Genomic DNA, 22,732 nt, shown 5'->3' on the forward strand with positions numbered 1-22,732 from the left:
AAGCAAATTTATTATCATGATGTTTGTCATTAGTTTACAGAAAAATTAGGGTATAGCAATAATTTGTATATTTTTATATTTAGAGAGCCAAGTATGCAATAAAAGTATTCAGGGATACTGTAACACATTATTCAAAACTGTAGATTTTCAATTAGTTAGATAAAATCCTGAACTAAAATTTTGACTTGTTATAGAGTTAACTTAATTTCAAATTGATGAATGATTTATTTGTTAAAGGGTCTGCCCAAGGAGGAGGTGAAGCCTATGATGATGTTTATGAACCAAGTCTGCCAGGAAGTTGTGGAGGAGGTGTACTTGGTGGTAGAGGGGGTGGGCGTCTTTGGTTCAATGTCACAGATACTCTCTGGATTGATGGCACAGTCTCCTCTAATGGTGGAAGTGGTACAACATCAGGCTCCTCAGTCAGTGGCGGGGGAAGTGGTGGCAGTATCCTTATCCATACATATCGCATTACAGGCTTCGGTAATGTTGTAGCTGCTGGTGGCCAAGGCTCAACATACTATTATTACACTGTTGGTTATAGAACAGGTGGAGGAGGTGCTGGAGGTCGGATAGCTATGTATTTCCACCTCAACTCAACCTACAATGAATTCCGCTTCTTAGCTAATGGTGGTCTGGCAGGTCGAGTTTGTACAGACTGTGAAGCTGGAGGACCTGGTACAATTTTTGTATTTCACAAAGGCTATGAACACAGAACTCTCATTATTGATAATAATGGGGCTCCAAGGCCATCAACATTAACAGTGAATTGGAACGAACCAACAAAAGATGGTGGACGCGCCTGGATTCTACCACTTTCTGGAGATCATGACTTCGCAGGAGGAACATACAGATATACATTTGAGGAGTTACAGATTTATGGCAATGCTGATTTGGCATTTTATCCGCCCCAAACAAATCCTTCCTCTATCGTCTTTGTTCCAGGCCTTGGATCTGTAAACTTAAATACCTACACCTCTGATAATTACAATATGACAGTGTTCTTTAAATACATGATAGGAGACAGGACAGGAGCTGTACATTTAGGCGGAGGTCAGGTAATGGACCTGCATAGAGAAGAGATAGACCTACCCTTCAACTGTTACGTATACAATGGAGCCTATCTTGGTCTAGCACCAATGACTTATGTTCATGGAGTTGAAATACATCTAAGTGGCATTCTTGCTAATATTGACAACATTACAATCCATCATGGTGGATACCTATGGCTGAAACATGGTGGTAGAACGCTCAATGCTTCTCAGAGTAAATATGAATTCCAGTTTGTAAGAATTCAAGACCTAGGAGTTTTGAATGCTACTACAGATCCGATAACTGACCCTGGAATAGAGTTTGACACCAGAGCTATAAGTGTAGAGGGAGGTGGTCTCTTACATGGAACATACCTAACATTTAACACAGAAAACATCACTGTAGATGGAGGAGGTAAAATCTCGACCGAAGGACTAGGATATCACGGACAACATTCACAGGCCAGTCATGGTTCTCAATCATACGGTGGCAGGTTAGTGAATGTAGGACGTCCACAAGGCATAGGAGTGGGAGGTGGACACGGTGGCACCCCTGGTCAAGGCAGCAGGTCCGGACAAACTACAGGTACCCCCTATGGAAGTATGTATGAACCAGATGCCATTGGAAGTTCCGGAGGACCCGGTCCCAGTGGTCATCGGGGTGGTATTGGAGGTGGTGTTATTTGGATGAATGTGACAAAAATGATTGATATTGATGGAGAGGTCACTGCTAATGGTGCTGATGCTGATACAAATGGTGGTGGAGGTGGTAGTGGCGGCAGTATATGGATGTACTGTAATATCATCAGAGGATTTGGTAAAATAAAAGCACATGGAGGTCAAGGGTCACAAAATACCAATAACCCAGGTGGTGGTGGGGCTGGAGGTCGCATAGCCATCTACTTTAAAGTTAATTATACTATGATGAGCTTCAGCTATGAAGCCCATGGAGGCCCTGCTGGAAATGAAGCTTACTCTCAGAATGGAGGAGGTGGGACGGTCTTCATTTACCATATGCTGGAGGACCATAGAACTTTACTTATAGACAATGGTGGCCGGAAATGTAATAGTGACAATGTCATTGCAGATTATAGTGATCTGACCACAGACTTCTGTCGAACTTGGATCACACAGGAATCTGGGAGCCATTCATTTGCCAATACCAATAATGAATATCACTTTGAAGAGTTGCAAATATATGGGGATGCTCACCTGGCATTTTTGACTGATCCTGTCGGGGAGAAAGTAGATGTGTTTTTCTTGTATATGATAGGGGATAGGACAGGAACAGTTCATTTGGGTCAGAACCAGGAGATGGACCTGTTGAGATATGAGATAGATCTACCCTTCAGTGCACGTGTATACCCTGAAGCCTACCTTGGTCTGGGCAATTTCACTATCATTCATGATGTTCATATATGGCTGCAAGGAACGTTGGCCAACATTGAGAATGTTACCATGCACCAACGAGGACATTTAACATTGAAGTATGGTGGCCATACAGAGCATAAACCATCAGATGAGTATGAGTTCCAGTTTGTGAGAATCCAGGATGATTCTGTAATAGAATCAGTCATGGACCCAGTTACTGAGCCCGGTATCATTCTCACTGTGCATAAAAGTATGTACATTGAAGGTGGTGGTACAATGGTGGGTACAAACATCTCTATATTGGCCTATAATTTCACTATTGATGATGGCGGTACCCTTCATGCTGATGGGCGTGGATACAGACCAACAGATGCCACAACACAAGTGTACAACATTGGGAAGGGTGTGGCAAGTGGTAGCGGTGGTTCTGGTGGTGGTCATGGTGGGACGTCGGGATATGGTGCTGGTACCGCCCTGACAGGACAGCCTTATGGACATCTGTACCAGCCCTATGCCCTTGGCAGTGCTGGGGGTGGCAGCAGTGGAGGAGCAGGAGGAGGGCTTTTATGGCTTAATGTGACAAATCGTATTGAAGTGGATGGAGAAATGAGGGTAAACGGGGAAGCGGCAGGTCGAGTCCAGGACGGTGGTGGTGCAGGTGGTAGTATCTGGATGTATTGTTATTTGTTCCGAGGTTTAGGAAACATTACAGCCAATGGAGGAGATCCCTACCCAGTAAGTGGTACAGGTGGAGGAGGATCTGGGGGTAGGATTGCCATCTACTTCACTGTCAATGATACATATCTAGGCTCCTATAACAACCATGGTGGTGAAGCACAGACGTCAAATGCAAATCACGGCGGTCCAGGAACGACACTTCTATATCATCAGGTACATGGACATATCACGTTGTATGTCAACAATGACAAACTGTCCAGCAGGAAAAGTGACTACATCTCTGATTACAATGATATCAGTGAAGACAGCTGCAAAGCCTGGATCATGCCAAGTGCAGGAACACATGCTCTAGCCTTTGGCAATTTTGATTATCGTTTTGATGAGCTCAACATCTATGGTTCAGCCAATCTGGCTATTCTACCTGAACCTGTTTCTAATGGCGCTAATCTTCACTTTAAAAACATGATTGGAGACAGAACTGGCACTGTTCATGTTGGTCCAAGCCAGGTCATGGATCTGAAACGACAATTTGTAGATACACCTTTTAACTCTTATGTCTATGAAAATGGGTATCTAGGACTTGCCCCAGACACAAATATTGAACATGTCTTTGTCCATCTGGAAGGTACCATGGATCATATCATCAATCTGACAATGATTGGAGACGCGAAACTACTTCTTCAACTGACAGGCTCGACCAATAGTAGAGCTGCTCGTCAGTATCATATCAATGGAACAACCATCATTAAGGCTAGGTCCCTCATTAACTGCTCCAATCCACGGGCTAGCAGTGATCGGTATGATCTGGTGTTTAACTACCTCCAGGTAGAGGGAGGTGGGGACATCAAGGGTAGCTATATGAAGATCAAAGCTGAAGATTTCTTAATTGACGATGGTGGAAATGTTTCTGTCAGTAATGGTGGCCACTCTCCTGAACAGGGATCTGGTAAGTGTTATTTTTTTTCCCTTCGGATTGTTTTTCCATTTTCAATACAAAATAAAAAAGAAAAAATATTTATGGTCAGAAAACAGTGAAAAAGAAAATTTTTGATTGAGGGACATGTGATAAAAGCATTCGGGTTTTACTAAGGCCGTGGCAAGATTGTAGTCGACATGTATAATACAAGTATGAAGCTTTGCTTGTGTCTCTGAACCAGTTCACTTTTTCCAGAGTGGCACATCCTGATGTTGTGTGGCTTCATGTGACACATCATTGAGTTGCTGTGCCACATTGCCAGACTGCAAGACACCTGCCTGGTCAGAAAAAAGTTCACCCTATTTGTCTCCATATTAAAAAGGAATTGTTAATTCTCTTGAAATTTTAAGTATTCACAATGAATATTTATTATACCAGGTAAGGGTGAGACACACAGACTGGGATCAAGTGGGGCATCTCATGGAGGTCTGGGAGGTCGCGGTGCCTGTGATAATTACCTAGCTTGCCGACTGAAGCGGAACAATCCATATGGAAGTCTTTATCAACCTCTAGAGTTTGGCAGTGGAGGAGCTGGTAGTAATGGAGGGTCAGGTTAGTGTGAATTAGATACACAAGTTTTTTTGGTTTTTTTTTTTTTGATGAACAAATTTTACAATCGGCTCTCACATTTCAAAGGCTTGAAAAAGAACTGCATATCCCAACAAAACAAATAAACTTTTCATTTGCATTAATATCTCATGGTATTGAAAAACAAAGGATGTTAAAGGTCCATGGTTTATCTTTGTGGTGAACAAATTTCCATGCAGAGAAGATTCCTCTTGGATTTTGGAATAAAAGATAATGTAATGTCCCTTTTTGGTCAAGATAGCTCTGATTTTCTATAGGAACAGTGTGTTAACAAGAGAAATTCTAGAAATAATGTGTTGAAACCAGCATAAAAAAATTCTGAAAACCAAGATCTCTAGTTCATCTCTTCTTGCTCATTTTTGTTGAAGATAATCATGTTAATTATGTGTATATGTAAAGGTGGAGGTCGTTTGGAGATCGAGGTGACTCATACTCTGGCTGTAGAGGGATACATCATGGCCAACAGTGAGGATGTGTCAGGAAATCCATCGGACCTCTCCAGTGGAGGGAGTGGAGGCAGTATTCTTATAAACACTGTCAACTTCACAGGTAAATTAACACCATTGTTTTATATTGTCATATCTATTAAAAAAAAACAGCCAGTGCCTGAAAATAAGTCCAGCAGAAAGTTTTGGTATTAAGACATCGGCCCACTACTTTTCATCAGAGGTTTAAAAAAGATTTTTTAGTCACAGATATTGTTTTGTGTTGATTGGGTGTTATAAGATTAATCATTAAAACATTTATACATTTTCACACTTTCACAGGAAGTCACACAGGAAAGATCATGGCTAAAGGAGGCTTAGCTGATAAGACCAAAGGTGGTGGTGGATCAGGAGGAAGGATAGCTCTGTATCATTCATCAAGTTACAACATGCCACCATACCGTGGGTACTATGAGGTTGAGGGTGGAGCTGGAAACTCAGCTACAGGGTCTGAAGCTGGGGCCTCGGGCACTGTCCTCATTCAGAACACAACCTCTGGTCACACTACACTTCGAGTAAACAATGCTGGGCAGGCACAAGTGCAAGAAGGCACCGATATCAAAAATAAAGGTCAACGACTCGATCTCAGTTATTCTGGTATGTTTTCTACTTATATTGGTTTATTTACTTTGTTTTTGATGATAAATATTATCACTTTTTCCACATGATAATAGAAATGATAACTTTTCTGGAGAGATCAATCAAATTATGTATCTATATATTGCCTATCTTTTTGATGTCAATATTCCATTGGCCAAATGGCTGCTTTGTAGCAAAGTTTTACTGTATCATATATTATAGTGGGAGAGTAATATGTAGTTTGCTGATTAAATTTTCAGATATTGTTTGTTTCATTAAAACAAGATAAGGAACAAAAAATCATAATGTTATTAAGATTCGTGGTAATTACCAAACAAAAAAATAAAATATTCTGTGAAGAATAAAAGTTAAATCTACATGAACACTCAATCGTTCTCTAATTTTTTAAAATGAATTTTAGAGAAATAACTATGAGTAAAACATAAAACTTATTATATTAATGAGTAGGAGATTACTTTCACTAAACATACACAATGTTGAGACCTGTTATCTCATGTAACGATTGAAAAAATTGGGTTAGTTGATAGTAAGAAATCATTTTAAGGTTTTATTGACTTAATGACTCTTTTCCCCTTCCACAGGTACATATTCTAAGAGTTCTAGTTTCACGTCAGTCGGGGGCCACACAGTGTCCTCCTCCGCTTCGACATTTAACCTTAATCAGTATTACTGGAGTTCCTATGGATCTTACTGTTACTTCTCCAATGATGCCACGTCGTACTCCCTGATGAACTTGTTTGACCAGACACTGGCTAGTAGCCGATATCAGAGTTACCTGGCCCAATCAGGTTCATTCACATTAACCATCACTCTAAGCAGTGCCAAGTTTGTAAATCACATCAAAATTTACCCCAGCAGCAGCTACCCATCAAGCTTTAAGGTAAGAAATAATCGTAATTCAGAGATGGAAACTTGTGTATGTGTCAATGAATCAGCTGCCCCCAATTTTGAAAATTCATGTTCATTGGGAATTAATGACGTTGTTTTGTTTATTACGTATAGATCTTTGTGATAATGATGAATAAGTTCAAATGTTTGCAAAGAGGGGTAGGGGAAGACAATGCATAATCATAGAATCTAGCTGATTGTATGGTGGAATGATTCCAATGACACGCCTTATATAGAATTTAGATCTCTTATAAATATTACTGTAGAACTTTAATCTTTTTAAAAACAAAATATGGCAATAAAAGCTAGAAAACAAAATTAATATGCTCTTGATCATAGTTGTGAAGAAATTAAATGGTACTAACGAAGTTTCTATTTGAAAAAAAAAACAACAGGTGACAGGTTTTGATGCTGCTGGAACCTCGTTCCCAGTGACCTCCACCTTTGTAACTCTGAGAAGTCCTGTAATACAAGGCTCCTACCTAGTTCTGCCGTTGATGCAGACAGCCACTAAATTTACAGTGGAAGCAACTGGCACCAACACTGGGCGATGTAATTCTTACGCTGGTATGAGTGAGATAGAGATCTTTGTTGATGGAGAACAGTTAACAGACAGGTAGGTGCAGCAGGTGTTGATATGGACCCTAGAGGTCCATTCTGGGCATGTCAGAACATGTAGGTTATTATTGGGGTTTATAGGTGCTTACTTAGCTTATAGATACCTATAGAGGTTACTTTAAGTCTGTAGGTACCTGTAGCGATTCACAAAGTCTACAGAAACTGATAGATGTTTACTAAGCCTGAATACAGATAGGGGTTTACTAACCCTGTAGGGTACCATAAAAGTTTACTTATCCTGTAGGGTACCATTAAAGTTTACTTTTCCTGTAGGGTACCATTAAAGTTTACTTTTCCTGCATAGTACCATATAGGTTTACTAATTCTTTAGGATGATCATGCTTTTAGGTACTTTTACAGGTTAACAAAGCTTACAGATACACATAAACATTATCTGAGCCTGAATACAGATAAGGGTTAACTAATCCTGTAGAATGATCAAGTTTTTAGGTACCCTTACAGGTTTACAAAACTCCTACAAACCCATAAATATTAACTAAGCCTGGATACAGATAGGCATTTACTAATCATATAGGGTGATCAAGTTTTTAGGTTTACAAAGCTCATAGATACACATAAACATCAACTAAGCCTGTCAGTACATGTAGATTTGAATAAGCCTGTAGGTACCCATAGAAGTTTGTATAATATTAATTTTATTTATTTTCAAATTGAACGAAAAATGTCGTTACAACTTAAACTAATCACCCTTGTTGGCCCAGATGTAAGTATGCGAGGGGTACCAATTGAGATTTGCTAAGCCTGGAGATACCTATAGGTGTACCAATAGATATACTCATTGAATTAGATAACATTGTAGACAACCATAGAGGTTAATAAAGCTCATAGGTACTGTTTAAGATTAAACATAAGGGAGAGGTCTCCCCAACTTCTAATTGGTTGCACCTCTTGTTAGCACTTCCTCCATAGGTATATTGGTGTAACTATATGTATAGGTGTGGGTATGAGTATTGGAGGTTGTACAGGTGTTCTATGTAACATGGTTCTGTATTTTAATGGTTATTATATTGCCTTCTGTTTATATATTAAGATGATATCATGGACAGTCTTTGAACCAAATTGGAACATGATTGTGGGTCATCTTTGTTTGGATTTTTATTTTGGATTTGCTTTCTAATTAGTTGATAAATTACCGTTGTGTGCAATGATAATTGTTGCTGATATATTGGCACAACATAAATGTAGACTCTAAATCATAAGTCAGTATACTAATTCATTAGTACTGTTTTACAGATATGATCACCTTGATCTTAATGGAGCAGCCACATGGATATTCACCGACACTTATCAGGGAACCAATGGAAACTTCCTATTTGACACGGTACAGCTTTTAGGCAATGCTCATTTAGCTTTCATGCCTGATCCAATAACCTCATCCATTACTTTGGATATTGGAGAGTTTGAAGGCGATAAAACAGGTAACTTTTACATTCTTTGAATTCTTAAAAAAATAATGTTGAATTACAATTTGGGAAAAACATAACTGGAAAACCGCACAATTGGTATAAAATTTTATAAATGATCACTTGTGAAGAAAATTTGTTTTCCTACTACATACAGGCTACATCCATGTTGGATTCAACCAGGAAATGTTCATCAATGTATCGGATTCAGATATACCATTCAACACCCATGTGTACGAGACTGGATATGCTTTGTTTCCTCCACGGGCATTCTTCTACAAGACACACCTCCATACGTCAGGGGAGGTAAGTCTGTCAACAAATATTGTATAAGTTTGGTGTGCTCAATAAAAGGATGGAGGAAGGGCTGCTTTATGTCCCCTTGATCTCTATACCGTTCACATATTATTTTATAAAACTATACAATGCTATATCTTACAGGTACATGGCATGGAAGATATCTTCGTATTTGATGGCGGCTCTGTACGAGTTGACAGTAACGGCAGTATTGGAGTGGCTACTCCTGCCCACATATCTGCCAATACACTTCACGTACAGGACAAGGGTACATTTGCCATGCAGTCTTACAATGAGTCCAACATGTTCAACGTCTTCATCACCAACGTCACAGTAAGTTTACTCTAATACTGGGTCTTGTTATCAAGACAAAAAATGTCTTATATTTCTGTAAGTTTTGAATGAATAAAAATTGCATTCTTGGAAAGAAAAAAGTAAAAATGTCTCTTGTAAATTCTTGGCCCAGAATGTTTTATCTGGGATTTTCAAAATACTGATTTTCTTCCTTCCAATTTTCAGGACATTGTATGCATTTTCTGATACACTGAAATAAAACCAGATAATTGAAGTCATTTGTTAAAGACATTTGTTACATTATATTTCAGCTGGGTCCTAGGCATGCCTTTCCATTTTCAACAATTTTAGCTTACATCATTCAACACTTTAGAGTTATTAAAAATCACACCTGGTCTTTGTTGAAAGATAAACAGACAATATCAAACCTTTGGATTTCATTTTTGCCCTCATGAGAGTAAAATATTTCTTCCTATCATCCTTTAATATCTTTACTTTTAAGTATGTGTAATCATTGATTGATTTCATGTAGATATATGGTGGTGGAGAATTCAATGCAAACACAGGAGTGAACTTCACCTCCTACCATCTGTTGGCCATCTACTCTGGTGGTCTGATAGACTTGTCTGGAGCTGGACAGCGTAGCCCAGAAGGAGTAGGAGGAGGCACAGGTTAGCTCATCAGATACTATAGATGGAAAAGCATTCCAGTGCATATGTTCATCAACTCTTTTTTGAAACTTTGGTATTGTTAATTTTGGATAATTAAACTGAAATGTTAATAGTAGTATAAGGTACAAAATTTTACAAATGTGTGATACTGGTAATGACATTTCTCTGTGTATGTTAAAGTGTTTTGTGATGAAACTACCAGTATTGTGTCAGACTAATTTTCTACGTTCGAAATCTAATTTGACTTAAAAAAAAAATGATGTAAAATTAAAACTCTATATTTTGTATGAAAGCTTTTTGCTGAAGAAATTAAATAGCAAGATATAATCCTTAAATATTTGTTACAGGTTCTGCATCTGGTGGCAGTGGTGGTGGCCACGGTGGCAGTGGTGGCAGAGGTTCATCCCAGAGTACTACTGGATTAGGTCATGACTCTATCTACAGCCCCAACCAGTACGGCAGTGCTGGTGGCTCAGGATATTATGGTGGTAAGGCTCATGAGATGTATTTCCTTTTTTGAATGAAATACTGTTGTAGCATTCATCTAGTTTAAGAAGTTTACTCTGTCAAATTTTTCTCAAATTTTATAAAACTGCATGAGTACATGGTGTATAGCTGTTATTTTTGTTTTTGTATTTGAATTCTGATTTGATGTCACAGATCTCTTTGTTTTGGGGGTGATTGGTATGTAATTTGCTGTCACAGGTTCCCTCTACTTTGGGGATGAATCTTTGAGGAATGATATTGTGACTGGAGATGTTGGTGGAAGAGGTGGTGGACTTCTATACATAAAAAGTCGACATGTTGATATTGATGGTGAAATACGCTCTAATGGACAAGAAGCGCACAGTACCTTTGGATTAGGAGCAGGTAAAGAAATATTCAGCAAGCATTACAATTTGGCAGACTGACGGCTACCGTTATTTTACCTTGACTGTAATGTTATTGCCAAGCTTACTATAGATACGTATTTAAGGAATGCAAAATATTCTATGCTATGAAAGTGTTAGTCTTTCAAAAATATTTGATGCTTCAGGTATTTGAAGTATGATATCCCAAATGTTGCATTTATATTAATTGAACTGATGTGTAGGTGTTCTGAATGCACTAAATGTCATAGACAGGTCATTTAAAGGAAATGTTACCAGATATAGCAGAATTTTTAATTAATTGATGGTAAAAGTTAATTGTCATATTAACTTGTCATAATCAATAACTTATGTTAAATATACATACATATCTAAATAGGTGGGGGTGCTGGAGGAAGTATATGGATTGTTTGTGATGAGATTGTCGGTCATGGTGTGATGAATGCCAATGGAGGTAATGGGTTGTCCTATAACAGTATCCACGGTGGTGGAGGTGGAGGAGGACGTATCTCTGTCCAGAGTGGCAACATCATCAAAATGAATATCACTACAAAAGCATATGGAGGTTGGTGATGATTTCTATTTTCTTTTTTTTATATTGATGTCCAACAATGTAACTCTTATTTTTAGAATCACAGTCACTTTGATTTTAACCTTAACACAGAAATATTCAAAAATCAAATGAGCAAAAATATGTTGTGTTCAGTTTTCATAACCAAAGTTTGAAATTCATACATATTACTTATGTTGATCATTATTTCCACTCCCTCCCCCCCCCCCCCCCCCAAAAAAAAAAAAAAAACAGAACAATAACAAAATGTCTTCTTTGTTTCTAATAAGTTATGTCCAGTACTTTTATAATTATAACAAAAAAACAATTCAAATAATCTTTGAATTGTACAACAAAACATTAAGAGCCTTTCTATTCTGACACAATATGGGAATCAACAAAAAAGGGTCAGATTGGACAGGATGTTTGAATAAACAAGGATTCTCCAGAGTCAAATTATGGATAAATCCCAATGTATAAAACATCGTAAATGATTGTTTATACTTGGAAAAATACAAATTGTTTGTATCTTTCAGGCACTAGTTCGGCAGAAACAGGTGGTGCTGGAACCATGTATGTTGAGACATTTGACAAAACTTATGGAAACATTACAAATCGTGCCCTATCTATCGACAACAATGGTCATGCTTACCCTCGTGGTTATCAGTTTAGTCAGGGTGACCGACGAAACTTAAACGATGGTAATTATGCTGACCGTACAGAAGCCGGTGGCATCACCTGGCTGTATCATGATCTTGGGGACTATGAGTTTGACACCATGTCTCTCAGCGGAAATGCCCATGTTGCTATTCAGTCTGTGCCACCAGCTACCGCAACCATTGATCTGAACATCATCAGCGGAGACAGGACTGCTGTTTTACATTGCGGTGTTTATCAGACCTGCAAATTTTTGAAGTTGAATGAATATTTACCATTTAACCTCCAGGCATATAGGTTTGTATTTATCAGATATGTCTTCAAATTTCTCATGGATTAAAATTACTTTTAAAGAGGTACTGAAAATTCCCTCAATATGCATTATGCTGTACTTAATAGTAGACTTGAATATTCACACTTAAGACATATCTAAATAAGAGATAAAAAAAACTGTGTCTCTAGACTAGTGTTGAATTACTCATAAATACTACGATCAACAACGATTCTATTTGACTATTTCTTTTTTGGCTATCAACATATTATGATTTATATATCATTTATGTAAATATGTGTGGAACCAAGATCATTCATGGTCATTGATGGGCCTCCTCACCAGAAAAGTTCAGTTTTCTGTAAAACTTATTTTTCACTCTCCCTTTTATTATGGGACCCTCCTTGGAACATTCCAAGTAAATTTCTGTATCCACAACTATATTTTTTTTCGTCATCGTCCTTGTGGAAAGGCCCTGTGAATATGTTAATCGTGTGATTTTAAACATGGGACTAATGCCTTCTGTTTACTGCACAGACTGAGTGTTATAGAAATTCCGGAGAAGATCACGGTCCGTGAAGTTTGGTCCGAAATTAATGGGACAGTTAAAGGTTTACAAGATCTGGCAGTGGAAGACCGAGGAGAAGTCTACATCTGGTCTTATGTCAACACCGAAGGTTCACCTCTTGGAACATTTGCTGTGACTAACATCTCTGTACGTGCTGGCGGCAAGTTTGAGCCACTGACTACAAATGATACACAGATCACTGTGGAGGCCATTAGGGTCATAGTCAACGGTAAAGGCTACATCAGGACCAACAGTCTTCAAATGAACGCTGTCAATATCACTGTTGATCTATCAGGCAAGTACAAGCTGTAGATATACTTAAACAAGGGTGGCAACTAGATTGATGAGACTATACAAGTTTGGTTACTAGACAAATGAAACTACGAACCACATCTACTTAATTGTGAATAGGAAATGGTGGATTGTGAATTCAAAATAGTAACTGCTGTATTGGTCAGATAAGGTGTTAGAAAAAGTCACCAGAAAGATGTATTAACAATTTTAGGGGTAGGTATTAAGTGTTGCAGTTAATATGTAATTAGTTGATAGGCAGTTGGAGTGAGGGAGAGTCAGTTTATGTGCTACATACACAGAGCAGATATGCAAGTGGCATCAGGTATTTAAGATACATTTAGTATTTGGTAGTTTGCTGTCACTAACATTACGTACATACTAGCAGCAAGTTAGAGTCACCGTCTACAAATGATGGCCATTATGGTCATAGTGAACAGTACAGGCTACATCAGGAACAACCGTCTACCGTACATTATGATAAAATGATCGTTAGTGATGGTGTTGTTATGAATGCTCATTGTTTTCAATACAGGTGACTTCCATGCAGACTTTACTGGCTATTCCTCCGGCCAGGGTCCAGGTGTTGGACGCTCGGCTACTAGCCATAAAGGTGGATCGGGTGGAGGTCACGGAGGCAGAGGTGGACGGTCATTATATGGCTATTTCTCAGGTGAAGCATATGATTCCTTCAGGTTCCCCATCGATATGGGCAGTGGAGGAGGTGAAGGGCTTACAGGAGACCAGGGAGGACGTGGGGGTGGTAAGTAAAAAGTAAAATTAAGTAAAGTATCTTTATGCATAAAAACTCCTAGAAAGCAGTTTGCAATAGATTTTTGGTTCAGTCATAAATACAATTTAATAAACCAATGCCAAGTGACATGATGAAATCCTATCAAAAAGCAAGAATTTGAATTTGAAAATGCATTTAGAAAAGATATGCATGATTCATTACATGTTCTTTAGATCACATGTCTGTGATTTCTCATTTATAAATTTGTTTAGGTATTATACATCTGAATGTGTCCAACGAGCTTAGAGTTGAAGGCCGTCTTCATTCCAATGGAGAAGAAGGTGCTGGGTCTACAGCAGGAGGTGGTGCTGGTGGCTCCATCTATATCAATGTAGGCCACCTGGATGGTGCAGGAAGTATTGAGACCATTGGTGGTTCAGGTAAGTATCATACAAATGATGTTTCCCTTGTGGTTACATTGATTCATTCTCCCTCTCCGCATTTATACATTTATGATGTTTTCTTGTGGCACAAGTTTTTTTCATATTTGGCTGTAATAAAATCAGAAATTCCTTTATGCATTATCTTGAATAATTGGTCTTAACATGTATCTGTATGTTCAGTAATATGTAAACATTCTTCGAAGAAATTCTATGTGAAAAAATCTACTTCATATTAAATACCTGGTATTTCAGCTGATTTTGAGGGTCATAAGTATGTGAGGAACTTGGCCATTGAAAATTCAACAGTTAAATATGTATTCTGGAGTGATGGCAGTTTGTCTTTATTTTCTTGTTTTTACCAATTATTGTGTTTTCAGTGATATTAAACATCCCAGTACTTAATTAGCGAGACAGACTGCAGCATTAAAGTTGTTGATGGTTAATTTTATGATGGTCTAAGATGACTGAGCTTATGAAGGTTGCTGTTGACTGATTTTATGAAAGTTTGTATAATTGCTTTTGTTCACAGGAGCCTCGACCCAGGGAGGAGGTGGAGCTGGGGGGAGAATCGCCATAGTTCATAGTCAGGAGAATCACTTTACTGGGGAATACCTCATCCACGGTGGTTATGGCAAGGAACAGTATGGAGGATCTGGCACTGCCTACCTCCAGGATAATACCAACTCCACTCAAACTTATCGTAAATTCATTGTCGACAACAACGGACACACAAGCAGTGAGAGGATTTCGTCTGAGGTGTTGAGTATGGTTTCCCCTCACAGTGGTACAAGCAGTAGTTACAGCACGTATGGTGACATTCTCGTGCAATCTACTGGTGCTCCCTGCAACAGTACACACGCCCTGTCAGGAGTAACCAACACTGGTCAACCCTTCATCAGCACAGACAAGACAATTAATGTAACGTTCACCCTGCCAGATGACCTGTATATAGAAAAAGTCAGAGTCTACCCTTTCTGTGATGAGTAAGTCATAATTCTCTATTCTATAGTACATAGAAAAGGCAAAAGCCTATGTTGACTGTTACAACACAGTCATACATAGCATAAAGCTGAAGTCATTGTTTGATATTATTGGAAAATAAATATATCTTGCAAAATTATTAAAATTTACCTGTCATTTTCTTGAAAATATGTAAGAGTTTTTAATTGAGTCAATGACAATATATATATATTTTTTTGAAAGCCAGTTTCAGATAAGTGTTTTTGTAAGAATTGTTATAAAAACACAGTTTTTGATTCTTTTCTTATAAATATTCATTTTGTGCTTTGTAAAGAGAATATTTCAGGAGATCATGACTCCATTTCTAAATTAAAAAAAGGACTTGGAATCTTTTCTGAAAATATAACAAATTTGCTGCTTCTCTACCTGATATAGAATACTTGTTTGGCCTTTTTCAGTTCATTTGGAAGGTACCGTAGTGATTTCTGGGTACTGAGTGAGCAAGGAGGTGTAGAGGTGGACCATACTGGAGGCTATCTTAGCAGTGAGGGATGTCAGTATCCAGATACACCTCAAATATACAGTGAAGTGGACATCAGGAGAAACATTCACAAGGTATGATATATGGGGCTCCAGTTATCTCATATTCTAAGGAAGGTGACAGTTATTTAACCTGTGAAAGACAACTAACGAATGAGGATAAGATGGAACGTCAAAAATTTAAGATCACTTGGAATTTTAGTATTTGAGTATTTTAACATGAACAGTATTTTCAAAAATATGCTTAAAATTTTTTTTTAAAAGTATTTTTATAAAAGATTTTACCATTTTTGTAGACTATCCAAAGATATTTGATATCAGATTAACAGAAAATTGTCAATATTCAAAATGAAAAATTGAGATGCGATGAAGGACATTTTTCTGAGTCAAACTTGGGGTAGAATATGAAATCGATGATTGGTTTATTTCTTTATAACTAGATAACAATCAGATTACGAAGTACAGATCAGCAAGCCTCCCTAGCTGAAGTAGAGCTTGTTGTGATTGAAGATCCTGCTGCTAACACTCAGTCCCCATACTCCCGATACCAGGGAACTGCCTATATACTTCATGAAACAGACAACCTGGCTGTTTATGAATTTGAGGAGGTGAGACATGATTCTCCATTCAATTTAAATTTCTATTTTTTTAAATTTAGTTAAGATCAAGGGCTTGATATTGAATCATTTTAATAACTATAATCCATGTTTGTTATGATATAATCAGAAGTCTTTGTTTTTAATCCAGAATGGGAAACAACTGTATAGAACTTCAGCACCTTGTCGGTAAAACTGGTTTCAGTATTAGATATAATCAGTTTTGAGAGCAAATTCCTATTCAGTTATATTAGATTTTAAACAATTGATCTTAAGTATTACTGCTATTAAAGTGTGTAATTTGTTTGTGTCTAGATCCATATTCAGGGAGGTGGTAGCCTGGCTATGTCTGGTAATGATGCACACTTAAAGGTTCATCAAGTCAGTGGGGACAACACAGGACAGGTCCAGGTCAAACAGAACCAGACAATGACCACAACACCAGACAGGGCTCTGATGCAGTTTAGTGTTAACACTGAACGCAGCTCTCACCTCACACTTCCACCCACCATTGACTGTAGAGATATTGACTTTTACATCAGAGGTAAGACTCCTCCTCCAATCTCAGTCAGTAACTTCATTGCCTTTATTATCAATGAGGAAACTGCTTCTCTCATCTAAATCAGTAGGGGAGTTCACTTCTTCTTTAGAAGTGATAATCCTCTTTTATTGACATCAACTCTTTTATCACAAGTGAAGATCCTTTTCTCATCTGCAGCACAGGAAGAGGTCTACCTCACAAGAGGTTTATTTGGTGCTCTGTGTATCTCATTTATGTGCAGTAAGCCCATGTCTGGTAAAAAGCCCATCCTTATTTAAGTCAGAGATAGTGTATATGGTCCCTTTTAGTTAATTCCAGGAAAGATAAAGTTAGAAGAATCTCTTTCCTACAGTTATTTACCATCAAAATCAATGTTCCTGTAATAGAGATGCTTTCAGAATCTATAGTTGGTTAACATTCAAATACATGTGTAAATATGGTCTTTTTTATTTTCTAGGTCACTTTGATGTGATGGATAATGTGACATTGAATTCCGGCTGTAGAATGTATCTTGACCACTTTGAGGAGACAGTGAACCAGATAGAAAATTTGGACATTAAGACGTTCGGGGAATTGTATGTTTTTACTGACAAGGAAGCACTGACTACACTGAAGGGGATCTCCCTCACAGTCAGGAGTGGAGCTAAGGTACACAAGTGAAATGGTATTCTGAGACTTTGACTAAAAAAAAACTTCTATTCTAAAAATGTACAACAAATCCTTTTTTAGAATTTCCTGACCTGTATAGCTTATCTGGTAGGCTGTTTCCGTCAGATTGTACTGTAGTACGGTGGCTTTTTTTTTCTTTCCGTTATTGTCCTCTCTTTTTAACCTGACATTTTCTATAGACCCACAAGGCCAAGAAGCAAGATATTGCTTCTGTTTTGGAATGAAGTTTGGAGAAATAGTATAAATGTTTACATGTTATGTTGTTTCAGCTGGATTCCAATGATTTGGCATTGTGGTATACTAACATCACAGTGGAACCATATGGAGAACTAACTGTAGCTGAAGCGGTACCGAAACAAGAACGCAACACTGGTAATCTTATGTTGTCACAGTCCATTGTTAAGTTTATCTTCATGTTGAACTAGAGGATTTTATTACTAGGTGTCATGCATTCATATTTCTTTTTAGCTGATAGTCAAGGGGTTTCTCTTCTTGATGTGCCATAAGTTTTCTCTATAGATTTGTTTTCAAATGTCTTGATGAGGTTTGGTTGTCTCGGTCAGTCTAAAAGCTTTTATTCTTGCACAACGTTGTCAACAGAATATTACACTGCATGTGGTACACGAAGCTACGTTGACAGTATACGATATCTGAGATTTACACGTTATGTTTTTCTGTAACAGGTATTGGTGCTGGTCACTGTGGAAATGCCTGTTCTGGCGGTGGCCATGGTGGAAATGGAGGTCAAGGTGATGGTCAGGAAGTCGTTGGAGCTAGCCACGGATCTTTTGTGGCACCAACTGCATTTGGTAAAGATGGTGGTTACAATTCCTTCCCACACAAAGGAGGTAAAGGCGGAGGTAGATTATTTATCAACACAACACATACCCTTACTGTGGATGGTCTGATATCTGCTCAGGGTGGTAACTGGGGCTCGGTAAGGAGTGGTGGAGGATCTGGTGGCAGTGTCATGGTGCTGACCTATACCATGGATGGTGATGGTAAATTTGATGTCAGTGGCGGGAATGGCTATGACGGATCACATACCACTCAAGGTGGTGGTGGAGGAGGAGGAAGACTGGCTTGGTACTATGAACACAACTTCTTTGTTGGTAAATGTTTAATTTTTCAAAGTTGTTGAAGATTTTTTATTACAAAATTATAAGGCATAGTTTCTTATTTTTATTAATGTTTGAGAATGAGATAAATTTGGTGAATATATTAGGTGTCATCTATATATTTGAAAGTTGTGGGCTATACCTCAGTCTATTTCAGCACTGCTTGTATTTTCTTTGTTAATGTTACTTTGTCATTTAGAAGAAGTATACTGTTAATATACATATTTTAGCAGAACCAAATTTTAGTATATTATTTATTTTGAACAAATAAGCACCATGAGAAATTCATGCATTAACAAAGAAAATAACTGTTTTATTAACAATCTAAAGGAACTTTATTAGGTGCAATCATATTTTAGTAGAATGTCTTTCTTGTGAAAAACACTAAGATACAATTACCACTGAAAGAGATATTATTATGTTTGCAGTAACCTGTAAGCTAATTGTATGTATTTCATAGACAATGTCAATTTCATATTGAATCCTGTTTAACATTTAGCATTTAAAATTTTTTTCAGGAACTTTCCAAGGTTTTGGTGGAACTGGTGGTTATGAAAATGGTGGCCCTGGAACGATATATGCACACAAGATGCCAGACAGGGAACAACCCTTTTCTTCATTTACATCCAACAGAACATTATACTTGGACAACAATAATAGAGTACCACGTGACCCGTTCCGAAATCTCACGAGTTCATATGCTAACTACACATTAGGAAGTGCTGTAGCCTGGCTTATCCCATCTGAGTATCCTGCCTTTGTTAACGAAACTCGAAACGAAACACAAGTCGTACTGGAAGAGTTCCAGTTGTATCGTGGAGCTCAGATGGCCTTCCTGATGCCAGACAATCCATTTGGCTGGATTGACATCAGAATTGGTATCATTGAAGGGGACCGGTCTGGCCATCTCCATGTTGGATTTAATCAGTCACAGTATATTGCCAGTGGCAAGCTTCCAAATGACCTTTCAATTTACCATGGAGGGGACATAACTCTTAGAGGAGAACTACGAGCAGCAGGTGTGACCATCAGTATGGAGGGTGTTATCAACAATGTGGAGAACTTGACTGTTGTAGATGGAGGTATGTGACAACACATTGAGTTGGGTGTAGATTGTTTAAAAGCATCAGTAACAATGTTTGATTTTCAAAAAAAAGTATTCAATTTATTTTTTTGTCATTTAAATTATTAAAGTTGAAATAGTTTTAATATTCAAATTTAGATGTTAGACCGAAGATAACACAAAAATGATGATTTTTACAAAAATAAATTTTCCCAAAAATTTTGCCCAAAGATTAACAAAGGGAATGATCAAAGTAAGAGTATTTTAAATAAAAGATTTTGTCATAATAGTTTTGAGTATATTGTTTTACTGTATATTCTTTTCAGGTATTCTGAAAATTTATGAGATGATTGATGTGAATAACGTCCGTCATGATCAACTGACATTCAACACTCTGAATGTCCGTAATAATGGTAGTATGTTTGCGAAGAATGGCAACGATTCACACATCTTAATAGGTAAGATATTACAACCTTATTGGTCAAATCATATAAGCATATATCAAATAAACATTGTTCATTGTTATAAATAGTTTTTTGTTCTTTGTTTATCACTGTTATAAGAGACAGGTGTATTGAAAAATTCTTAGGTATACTTAGGTAGTTTCATGATTTTGTTTTCTTCTAATACAACACAAAACATGATGAAATGATTGAAATAATTCCGTTTAATAGCAAGTATTTCATTGAAGTTATCTGTAATTGAAGGTGATACACTGCGTGTATTCCCCGGTGGGCTGTTGGAGTCTAAATACCTACAAGTGGAGGCCAAGACGGTCATCATTGATGTGCTTGGCAAAATAAGTTCAGATTTCAAAGGTCACTGTGATGGAGGTTAGTTCACTTTTATTTAGCTAATTGATAACAATAGTTGAAACTACCATCTGTAGTCACTTGCTCTGGTTAATTACCAAATAACTCAATATTAGTCCAGTTCTACTGGTTTTCAAGAGGAGCGAAATATCAGATTACGTGATTGTAAGAAATATTTCATAGAAGGGTTGGTCTCTTAAAAATTAACCATCCGTTCTCACAATCCTATCTTCATTAATATGGAGGCAGATTAGATCCTGTACTGTTTGCTCCAAGTACTGCTGATCATAAGTTGCTGCTTGCATATGTCACAAGAAAATATTACTGAAAATAAAATTCTGTCAAGTTTACCAGCATTAGCTATTTAGTTTGTAAGCTGTTATAAGAGGAAAAATAATAGGTTTATGATACAGACCGATCTAATTCTCAAAATGATTGTTTGCACTTCAGGTACTGGGAAAGGTCTTACTGTTGGCAACATAGGGTTAGGTGGAAGTTACGGAGGAGAAGGTGGGGCAGAAAATGACAACCATTCACCAGCCACGGGTTACGGATTTTTCAATTTTCCAAATGAGTATGGTAGCTCTGGAGGAACAGGTACAAACAGCGCAGGCAATACTGTGGCAGGTGGGTGTGGCGGTGGAATCCTCAACTTCAAGCTGAGTAATAAAATACAAATTGATGGAGATTTGACTGCTAATGGACAGTCTGCTGACTCTACTTATGCTGGTGGTGGCTCCGGTGGCAGTATATTCATCAACACCACAGAGTTCGATGGCACTGGCAAAATTGAGGTATGTGATGTCAATTAATGAGTTAACCTTTCTTAATTCTTGTATAGACAATTGAATTCACTATTAATGTGATGGTATAGTGATATCCTTTGTTAGTCTCATAATCTAATGGAAGGGACATTTTTGCAGAAACAACTTTGTTTTTTTTTTCTAGAAAAGTACTATATATGTGATTTCTTTTTGTTGTTTTACCTACTCACAGCATTGTTTTTTTCCTCAATTTCGTATGATTGAGAACTATAGAAATCCCAAAGTTATCTTTATCGATTGGTACTGACACGTTCACTTCAATAATTCAGTAAGATTCAGTAGTTCATTAAAAATTAATAACAGTTCTTACAGACCAATTGTCTGTGACATTTTGAATTATTCGAAGAATGGTAATTGGTTTGATAAACTGAGCTTGAAATATATGCAGTGGTAAATCTACATGTGAGTCTCGTGTCCTGTACTCATAGAATTTTTGAATATATTTAATCTTACATTGAGTGTCCCATTGTTTTTTAGCATTCAAGTTGAAAAGGGCTTATGAAAATAAATTGTAGATTGATCAGTCATGGAAATATGTTGCTACACCATTTAGGATTTGTCTGATAGATTGTTGCTTAGCTGGTGTCATGATCGACGATCGACCACTCCCTGTTGAATAGGTCATTCTTGACCCATTTTCATATCCTTTGTAAGGTTACTGGTGGAGCAGGAAGAAATGGAGGTGGAGGAGGAAGACTGGCCATCGTCTTCAATGACAACCACTACATTGGTGACATGACATCGACTGGAGGACTGGGCGACGGAGAAATGGGAGCGTCTGGCACTGTGTACACTCGTGATATGGTTACCAGTTCAGGAGCTGAGTTCAAGCACCTTCAGGTCTACAATCAGCAAGGAAATGGGGTAGGTTCATGGGCTTTATATAGAGGGCCACAACCAGCAAGGCATTGGGGTAGGTTCATGGGCTGTACATAGAGGGCCACAACCAGCAAGGCATTGGGGTAGGTTCATGGGCTGTACATAGAAGGCCACAACCAGCAAGGCATTGGGGTAGGTTCATGGGCTGTACATAGAGGGCCACAACCAGCAAGGCATTGGGGTAGGTTCATGGGCTGTACATAGAGGGCCACAACCAGCAAGGCATTGGGGTAGGTTCATAGAGGGCCACAACCAGCAAGGCATTTATGGGCTTTATATAGAGGGCCACAACCAGCAAGGCATTGGGGTAGGTTCATGGGCTGTACATAGAGGGCCACAACCAGCAAGGCATTGGGGTAGGTTCATGGGCTGTACATAGAGGGCCACAACCAGCAAGGCTGAAAGACCATAATAGTAGATATAAAAC

The 22,732-nt window shown here is 38.0% G+C and overlaps 1 protein-coding gene across 1 annotated transcript in view; it reads left to right on the top strand.

Annotated features, from left to right (window-relative positions):
- LOC132557045 (uncharacterized) overlaps window positions 1-22,732 on the top strand; it is a 135,316-nt gene that overhangs the window by 39,873 nt on the left and 72,711 nt on the right. The window contains exons 27-55 of the mRNA XM_060221509.1: window positions 253-4,026; window positions 4,435-4,608; window positions 5,044-5,193; window positions 5,412-5,726; window positions 6,311-6,609; window positions 7,013-7,233; window positions 8,490-8,674; window positions 8,817-8,965; window positions 9,101-9,289; window positions 9,783-9,921; window positions 10,269-10,409; window positions 10,627-10,791; window positions 11,170-11,355; window positions 11,877-12,294; window positions 12,806-13,131; window positions 13,663-13,890; window positions 14,133-14,300; window positions 14,833-15,286; window positions 15,722-15,878; window positions 16,244-16,411; window positions 16,715-16,943; window positions 17,398-17,588; window positions 17,879-17,981; window positions 18,293-18,721; window positions 19,246-19,809; window positions 20,117-20,248; window positions 20,498-20,623; window positions 21,053-21,396; window positions 22,081-22,290. Coding sequence (XP_060077492.1) covers window positions 253-4,026; window positions 4,435-4,608; window positions 5,044-5,193; window positions 5,412-5,726; window positions 6,311-6,609; window positions 7,013-7,233; window positions 8,490-8,674; window positions 8,817-8,965; window positions 9,101-9,289; window positions 9,783-9,921; window positions 10,269-10,409; window positions 10,627-10,791; window positions 11,170-11,355; window positions 11,877-12,294; window positions 12,806-13,131; window positions 13,663-13,890; window positions 14,133-14,300; window positions 14,833-15,286; window positions 15,722-15,878; window positions 16,244-16,411; window positions 16,715-16,943; window positions 17,398-17,588; window positions 17,879-17,981; window positions 18,293-18,721; window positions 19,246-19,809; window positions 20,117-20,248; window positions 20,498-20,623; window positions 21,053-21,396; window positions 22,081-22,290 — 10,334 coding nt within the window. The remainder of the gene's footprint in view (window positions 1-252; window positions 4,027-4,434; window positions 4,609-5,043; window positions 5,194-5,411; window positions 5,727-6,310; window positions 6,610-7,012; window positions 7,234-8,489; window positions 8,675-8,816; window positions 8,966-9,100; window positions 9,290-9,782; window positions 9,922-10,268; window positions 10,410-10,626; window positions 10,792-11,169; window positions 11,356-11,876; window positions 12,295-12,805; window positions 13,132-13,662; window positions 13,891-14,132; window positions 14,301-14,832; window positions 15,287-15,721; window positions 15,879-16,243; window positions 16,412-16,714; window positions 16,944-17,397; window positions 17,589-17,878; window positions 17,982-18,292; window positions 18,722-19,245; window positions 19,810-20,116; window positions 20,249-20,497; window positions 20,624-21,052; window positions 21,397-22,080; window positions 22,291-22,732) is intronic.

This window comes from Ylistrum balloti, unplaced genomic scaffold (genome assembly GCF_031769215.1).
Source record: "Ylistrum balloti isolate Yb309-2 unplaced genomic scaffold, AGI_CSIRO_Ybal_v1 Utg370618, whole genome shotgun sequence".
Lineage (NCBI taxonomy): Eukaryota > Metazoa > Mollusca > Bivalvia > Pectinida > Pectinidae > Ylistrum > Ylistrum balloti.